Consider the following 9,439-nt stretch of genomic DNA (forward strand, 5'->3'; position numbering starts at 1 on the left):
AAAATGGACCGGTGTGCGATTCATATGTTTAACTTTTGGACAAAAATAACATTATATGGGAAAATAATTATCTTAGATAATAAAAGCATCTTTGTAGCTTTTTTGTTCTTGCTTTGAAATCAGTCTTAAACGCGTGTCATTTTGACCCCTTATTACATAATACTACGTGCACTTTATCATTTATAACTGAATTTCTTATTAGGCGTATTATTAAAGCGGTATATAATTTTATTAAGTCATGCTTTGATCTGATTTCTTTCCCTGAAAAATACTAAATTTACACTCTACTATTTGATCCGAAACTAAAATATGATGAATATTTCCTTATACATACGATTAAGTTGTACAGCTAGCATTGAGATGTGTGTAAAACATATTATATACCTTTGAAACCGGAAAAATATATGTTGATTCTCCTTCAAAAACGTTACAAACGATTAACTTCCTTGTTCTTTTTCAGATCTAATACTTGTAATTATATGTTTATATAGCAGAAATCACGAAGTCAAATTCTGAAATAATATTAGTATATTATCAAACTGATTAGAAAGTAAGAAATTAGTAAAGTTGAAACTATATGTACGTATACACGATATGATATGATATCATGTTATAAATAAAGAAAAGTTTTAGAAATTACCTTAAATCAGGGAAGTTTTTAAAAAAGTATGTTTTAAAGAAAAATGTTGTGACAAAAAACGTCTCTTCATGCAAACAAACACTAAAATATCGAAGCGTTTTATCACGGCATAGATAGACGTATCATGAAAATGTAGAGGTATATTACATAACACATTAGTTTAAATTTCAAAATATTTTCACTCCATTTGTAAGCACTGGTCTTACTCTAAAATCCTCTAGCATACGTAATTATACTTATCAGCGGGTAGGTAGGATGTCGGTGTGACGCTATCTTAAGTTATTTCAGTTTTTGCGGTGTTGAATCACTTATGAAAATTAACTGAATCAAGTTATATAATAGAGAAAACGAGCGAAGATAAGTGTATCGTATGTATCGTATAGAAAGACTATTATATAATGTTACAGACATAATTTTAAAGTTATTTATGGGACTTGAGGAGCCAAGTTGTTCAGAATGTGTCACTAACTTGAAAGCACTTGTCTTTCAGTTGCACTGCAGTGCCCAGTTGCCCCTCTGGCACCGCTCAAGTCCCCACTTGTCCCTTTCTCAATGCATTATCTAGCTATTGCACTTTTATCCAAGCTGGAGAGTTATTATAGGGTATTACAACAAACATTGTACCTAAAATCTAACAAAGAAAGTAATCGCAACTCTTTTGGCATCATACAGTTTATCTTGAACTGCTGCTTGGTGCCAGGAAAAAGGTAGAAAATGTAGAACGGCTCGTACGAGCACATATGGTTCAAGAAATTACATTTGTTGTAATTTTAAGAAATATCATTCGTAAAATTTTTGGAATTATATATTAATATGTAAGCATTTCAGTGATATATAAGCCAGCGGACCGAATTCTCTTAAAATGGAGCCAAAGGATCTAAAATTAAGTTAAATACAGCAAAAAAAAAAAAAAAGAAAAAAAAGCTACAAGGAATAAAATTCCGTAGTCACAGCTTTTTAAATGTAGGCTCCAAATGAAAACTTTGCAGAAGACATTATAACGTAGCCTGATGCTATATAATGAAATCTCATACGAGGCTTTTAACATATATACATCTTTTTAGGGTACTCTGATACATATAGATTAATGGTCATTTCTCTATAGCAGTTTTGCTTGGCAATTGTTCCAAATATATCCGGATGAACTATTAATTATCCCTATCCAAAGTATTCGTCTTTAAACATCATGCTGTTGTTAACTGTACAGTTGTTTAAAAGAAAGTATCGTCTAAGATGCAATTTCAACCGTCCCTTTTTTTATTTTACGACGTGACTGTGTCATTGCAGTCATCTACTTGAAATGATATACGATTCGGATGAGAGAAAAAGTGATAAAAACATGTATATACATTGTAAAGTGACACAGTTACGACTGTCAAATCAGTGTGTGTGTGTTTTGTTGTTGTTGGTGGTTTTTTGTTTGTTTGTTTTTTACATATGTTCTTCTTTTACTGATTGACAGTACTACATACTATAAGTAAGAAAAAGGTGAAACAATAGAGCTGTTGAAACAAATGGTGCACATGTACAGTATACTGGTAAAAAATACGATTACGTAATACTCAAAACTACTTTTTTCAACAAAACGATACATTTTTGAAAAAAAAATCTCTTTTATTGTATAGAATATTGTTTGGAATATTTTGATGTTTAATGACTATATGTTGCTGATAAGTTTCTTGTATACTTTGTTACTTTAGTGAAAACTACATGCCGTTCGATTAAGAAAATGGGCATTCTAATTGTTAACGAAATAAGGTTTATACCGAGGTCAAAGAACTCATAAAGTGAATGATCTTTTGTCCGTGTCCATATTTTACAAACTACCACCACATCTACAGTTTTAAATATACATCTGATAAAAAAACTATAATGTCAATGGACATTTCTAACATAAACATGAGCACATACAATGTCAATGGACATTCAATCAACTGAAAATTCCGAACCAATCAATACCTGACCACTCAAAATGTCAATGAACATTCAGAAAAATCATACCTTGACATTCTTGACTACCTATATTGCAAATGTCAATGGCCATTTTAAAACTATTCCTGTTAGTGAAAGTTTAATAAACATAAGAAAAAATGACTGACCTTCCCTGTCTCCTGAATCTGGGACACCGACATGGAATTCGCCGACGCCGACGCAGCCATATACGGGAATATTAACAGGCATATCCAAGATCTAAGTAACATTTTATCACAGACTTTTATACAAAGGAAGTCATTTTTAATATTAAATTTAATTTCAAATTTTCACCACTGTCGTCGGGAATTCATATCCCGTAATATCCACCAGTATTCATCATGAATGAATTTTGTCATCACATATCACTGCTGTTTTGTTTTTAACAATGTGTTTACATATTTTTAGAAACATTAAAATTAATATATATAATTATCCTATACCAATTAGGAACACTGTGTGTCTTACTTGTTTCACATTATTATAGGTTTGTTTTAAAGTCTTTAATTTTTTTGTTACTTCTATAATAGAACTAAAGTGACAGAAAATATAAGTGACAGAAAACCGTACTCCGATTAAATTCCATGTACCTATTAGATTAATAATATTTTCTCATAAATCTATGGTCTACTTTTATGCGTGTATTTCTATTTTCACATTTTTGTATACTAACTTTTTTTCTTTTTTTTTCAACGCATCTTAACATTCAATATACACACGTGGCCCTACTAAAAATGTGACACTTATTATCTATTGTAAATTGTATTGTTTCCCCACAAAAATATTACGTATACTTTAAATCCACTTTGTTCACGGCGTCACGTAATTTCACACTGCCGTACAATTCAGTCCGTACACTTTTAACACCATGTTGAGGTAATCCGTAGATTTTGAGCCCTTGCTAATCCGCTGTGGGATAATCCAACATTAAACATATTCTAATATGTACCTTACGATTCGTTTATAATGTAATCTTACTTGTTTAACACAACGACAAAATTATCCTATCTAAAACGCTCGCTTAATTAATTAAAATGTTTCCCGCTACAGATTACCAACTGAATGTTTACGTAACACAGTATATAATAGCGGGATTGTAAACAACCGTGCATTTTGATATAATTATCATTTTTAGCAGTTTATGAATTTAGCAGAACTTGTCGTGAATGAAGATTTGCCAAAAATGAAATATCACCGAGGGAAGAGAGAAATTTACAAACTATCTCGGTAATTGATATAGTGAGCAGGCGAGATATCGGATCGAGGTTACCAAACGCTTAACCCCGCCTTATGAATATTCATCGATGCTTGTCTTTTATCTATTTGAGCGTTCTTTTTTTTTTCTTTATTAATTCTAGAGATAAAGACATCTCGGTAAAAATAAATCTGTAAAATAATCACGTGATTTACGCTGAAATGACACGTATCTTTATTTTAAACCTAGAAGATTTCTATCATTTTCAGTTTTAATATAATTTAAGATGATATGCACAAATAAAATGATATAAATTCGTTCCACTAGTTTATTTTGCACATGACGATTAACTATGCCACAGATATATAATTTTATATTTAGCTCCATGACTATGCAAAAATATAACAAAATGTTTTTCTGTTGTTTTTTGTTTTCAAAACCGATCTTGAAATTGTATAGACCATTTATTAGTTATGCATGTTTATGTAGAGGAGTACATTACGTAAAAAGTAATGAAATAGTTTGTAATTTTAAAGCCGAATGCCCTACTGTACAGGTTCATGCTAATTTTGTTGAAAATTTTCAAAATGTGATAAAAAGTAAAATATTTTCCAGGGAACACAGTAAGTAATTTACAGATTGCAAACAGCACTTTCTATTCATGTAAAATATCAAATGACAAAATATGCACAAAGTGCCCTTAAGTGCGTTAGTCACGCAGTATAAATATGGGGGTAAATATTGCCAAATCAGTCATTTAGTGCATGTAGCATGCAAATTATTAAAACCTTTGTTTGATTTTCTTGAAATGTTTTGGCTCATCTGGGGGCATGCAGCTTTAAGACGTCATGTATAAGTTAGAAAACATCGTCTACAAATGTGAGGGGATGGGTTAAAAGTTACACAGGATCTGTTAATCTAATATTGCGATACAATACAATTGCAAGTTGCAGCATATTAATGTTATGCTACTTTCTTTATTTATTTATATACATTTTCAATAGTTATTTCAATTTCCAAACAGTGTCGGACATTTCTTTCTTTGAAAAAAGAGAGTAAAAAGTGTGAAAGAGGACTACATTTTTATGTTTTGTAATGGGATAACTTGAAAATAAATACTATGTATTTTATTTCAAAATTTAATGCAAATTTTACACTTACTGTCAGCCTATATAGCTAGCGAACAGTAAACAGACAGTTAAAATACATCCGTGTTGGGGGAAAAAGCAGCACTTATATATGCATGGCTTAAAATGAAGATAACGATCAACGAAACTGGCAAAAAGACGACATTTCGAATCACTTAGATACAGAAATCAAAGTACTGAAAGTCTGATTGTTACTGAGGGACAGTGTTGACGGGAAGGACTAAAACCCTCGCATTGTGTGTCTTGTATTTTTTGGCAGCGTGTGGACAATGGTGAACATGAAAAGACTTCTAATCAAAACTTCTCGACCCTTTCCGTCAAACTTCGGGTAATGATTATGAATGATCGACGAGGTGTTCCTGATGAAACAGTATACCATGTCCCATGCTAAATCATGTGTGATATGTCACATATAGTATGGGTTGCAATGATTTTATTGGAGGTCAACTCCGTATTTTGTCATACAAAATCCTCTACGCTGACTTATTATATATCAGAGAATCTTCATATATTTGAAAATCTGCAATTATTTAGAAATATATAAAACATTCATATGGCCACAGTTTAATGGTTAGAAGAACTACTTTTGTCGATGTATTTTGCTTGTAATTAGTTTTATTCAGTCGTACATTTATATTTGCAATATGGCCGAATTAAATTTACATGCCATGTAATGATTTTCCTACATCAAAGAGTCGAGGCCTTTTGGTGGATGAGCTATAAGTAACAAAGATTTTCCGGTGTGTTTCAAGTGTTACTATGATCTGTATTTCAAGACCTGCAAAAAGGTCACGATATTAAAACAACAATAATTATTGCGTTTCTATTACATAAAACAGCCATGTTTACTTAGAAACTTTTAGACTATTTAAACTCAAGTGTCACCGTATGCATACAAATTCAAGTGTCACCGTATGCATACAAATTCAAGTGTCACCGTATGCATACACATTCAAGTGTCACCGTATGGCGTATGTATAAGTAAAAACTTTGAGATGTTCGTTCGATCAAAATGTGCATATTCGAGTTTTCGTTGTTTCCTTTAAAACTTATTGTAAGTCAAATGCTTGTACAGCAGTCTACAAAAACCTGCAATGATAATGGATTGTTCCTGGCACATTGAAGGTCAGTTCCGCGCAACAGAATTAGGCGGATGAAATGTTTGGCCATGCTAATATTAGCCTGCTAGCGGCAACAGTTTCTACACAACTATGATCGTCGGACGCATCCGCGCCGTCTGATTTCGCTTTTCAATCTGTACATATTTTGAAATTTTCTGTAAAAAATAATGAATGACTTTGTCCAGATTAAAAACAAAGGCAGGCCAATTAAAATATTTAGCGTGGTAAGAGTTGAAAAGAATCTCATAACTGAGACGCAGTCATTAAGCATCATGATTCATACTTTTTATCTGTTAGTAAGAAAATAGTAGAAGTGTTTCTAGTCAGAAAAGCTAGTAAAGAATGTGAAAAAAGAAATACACGCATAAAAGTAGATCGTAGATTTGTATTTCTAGTCAGGGTATCAGGTGGTTAAAATGTTAATAACTACCATATAAAATAACCTTTAATTGTGTATTCATTTACAAAGTGCTGAAGTCAACTTTTGCCTTATTTGTATTTTTCTTACGGTGGCATAATTCGGACACCATATAACCAGATAATTATCGCGTTAATTATGTGGTAAACATAAAAGTATCTAGTAAATAGTTAATTATTGCGTTAATTATGTGGTTCTAGCATTAAATTACTAGTTAACAATTTGATGAAAATTAACGTCTTAAAATAATATCATAGTGCCCGCCACTGCCGCCACATGGAACATATCAGCAGTTCAATGTGATGTGTTCCACTATAGTTACTTAACGCGTCAACCAAACGCGTTAACCACACAGTTATCAGTAAGGCGTCCATCACATAATTATAAATTATTGTATTAACGTGTTAACCGTATTTTTATCAGTTATCATGCCCATGCGTTAACCACATAATCACCAGTTATCATGCTAACGCGTTAACCGCATAATCATCAGTTATCATATAAACGCGTTAACCGCATAATCATCAGTTATCATATTAACGCGTTAACCACATAAGCATCAGTTATCATAGTAACGCGTTAACTACAAAAACATTATATAGTTACATTATGTTAACGCTTATCAGTTATCATGTTAACCACATATTTATATATCAGTTACTTTTGTCGAAACACGTTAAGTAAGTAGCTAATCACTTGTCTTTAACAGATGAGAAGTAAGTGATTTAGGCGATTTGTAACTACATATATAGTTAGCCACATAGGTATCAGTTAACAATGCTATTGACACATAAATTGAATAACTGATCACCTATCAATAACCAATGTTGCAAGAAGTGGCAGTTGTGGACACTTGCGTGCATTTTCCTGTTGAGACTTTTATTTTACTTAAAATATTTTCAAAGAGTTACTAAATAGTTACTAAAAGCTTTAACCGCATACTTAAAGCGATGATTAAGTGTTTAACCAGTTACTTAACGCATCACGTGATAACTATATTGTTATCCAGTGGCACAAATATGCCACCATGATATTTTTTTTCAAACTTTTGTAACGTTTACCTATATACAGTTATTATACGAACTATCAGTATCGAAATATGAGAACATTAAGATACTTAAAAGTGTACGCAGATTATGAACGTGTTCCGTAGTTTAAACATCTGCTTTTAACACCTGGGCATTGAGCATTAGGCAAAAGTATCAAAATTAGGGTCACGGCTCGAATCCGAAATAAATGGTTCATTCATTACCTCGGTACGCTCGTTAAACAAACTTAAACCCCGTAGAAATTTCTTAATAAACTCCTACTTGTGTATATTGAACAATATAATATATCTATTTGTACAAATATGCATATCAAAGGTGTTTTAGGGGAAATATATGTATATATAATTAAAGAGGCGTTATTCAGTTGGAAATTTAACTGCATGACTCCATTATGATATAGTTATCGTTTAATTCGGTAGGCAGACACGGTGATAAATATGGTTACAAATGCATCAACTCATACTGGTTTGCAATAACCAGGCTTGTGTATTAAATGCAAAAGAAACTGCGAATTTATTAAAATTCAATAAAATAGTCAGTGTGAATGAAGGGTAAAATTGCCAGTGTCTGTTATATGTGTAAATTATCATCGCATTATGAAATATTTGTTGTACGAAATATTTTAAAGAAAGCATCTCTTAGTAAAGAGTATTTACAGTAAAAAGATTTTTGGCAAAAAATCGTAACGTGTAGTGTTACCTAAAATATGATGAATAAATGAGTGTTGAATAAAATTTAAAATAATAATAATAATAATAATAATAATATTATAAAATTTAAAAGAAATAATAATAATAATAATAATAATAATAATAATAATAATAATTATAAATATGTAGGTTGATGGGTGTCTGGGTCAGTGGATATATGGATTGATGGTTGAATTAAGAAATAAGTTGCGATAAAATGATCTGCGTTAAGAATGCAATATTTTAAAGTAAGGTTTCCTACATGTATTTAAAAACTGAGAATGAAAATATTAATTATACAAAAGTAACCGTTCAAAAAAGTTGCAAACAGACGATGTGAAGGCCAATTGCTTAATTATTATTATTTCTTTATATCTTTTTTCGGGCGACATACATGTAGATTGATTTTCGTATAGTAGATATTTTTTCCTCTTGATATGATGTGACTTGTGAGTTAAAGTTTTAATTATCTTCAGCTTACGATGTAACAATGTATCTAATAACTGCACAGTTCTAACAAATCTGAATCAGCAAAGTAAATTTTAAAAAAAATCTTAAAAAATTAAAAATAATTTTATAAATGACCTATCTGACCCTCTCTCCCAGTTTTTGGATACAGTACTTTTTACCATCAAAGATAGTTGGCCAATTCTGTATTAAGTTAAGACTCGTTCGTTTCATGCTTAGCATAGTTTTTTTTACCTGAAATAACACCTGCAACTGAAATAACACCCGCAACAACCGAAGTGTGCAAAAGGCTCCAAATTTACTTTTTTACGTTTTTGAAAAAGGAAAATCTTATCCTACAGATATTTTTTTCGTGAAGAATATTTTATTTTTAAGTATATTTTAAGGAAAAAAACATATTTAGGGTAAAAATCTTTTAAGTTTGATGAACTAGAGTCATGGGGTCAACATCGTATTTGAGTTGTAACACGGGAAATTACTACTGCATATTTGTTTTGCTATATAGTGTAAGAGTATTGTCCCGTTTATAATTTATCCAAGGTTATCCACTAAAAATTTGTACATTAACTGTTCACAAATCAAAGTAGCGAGTGTATATAGGAGTTGGTCGGTTTTATTTAAGATCACATAAGTGTAAAATTGAATCTATAAACTCTAGATTAATAGGTAAAGGACATTTGTTGCAGTATTAAAAAGAAAGCAGTGATATATTTAGATTTGTCAGTTTGCGCATGCGCATA

General features: G+C 31.2%; 1 protein-coding gene across 14 annotated transcripts in view; it reads right to left on the minus strand.

Moving 5' to 3' along the window:
• Positions 1-3,830, minus strand: part of LOC132722762 (SPARC-related modular calcium-binding protein 1-like) — a 48,036-nt gene extending 44,206 nt beyond the window's left edge. For 6 of the 14 annotated variants that reach the window (XM_060707320.1, XM_060707316.1, XM_060707317.1 and 3 more), the window contains exon 1: positions 2,740-3,827. In XM_060707320.1, the coding sequence (XP_060563303.1) occupies positions 2,740-2,841 (102 nt within the window). In that variant the 5' untranslated portion in view covers positions 2,842-3,827. Of the gene's footprint in view, positions 1-2,739 lie in introns of all 14 variants that reach the window. The other 8 variants (XM_060707313.1, XM_060707315.1, XM_060707308.1 and 5 more) reach the window with 3 other exon arrangements.
• Between the last annotated feature and the right edge of the window lie 5,609 nt (positions 3,831-9,439).

The sequence above is a fragment of the Ruditapes philippinarum genome, unplaced genomic scaffold (assembly GCF_026571515.1).
Source record: "Ruditapes philippinarum isolate M1 unplaced genomic scaffold, ASM2657151v2 ctg2209_1_1_1_1, whole genome shotgun sequence".
Classification (NCBI taxonomy): Eukaryota; Metazoa; Mollusca; class Bivalvia; order Venerida; family Veneridae; genus Ruditapes; species Ruditapes philippinarum.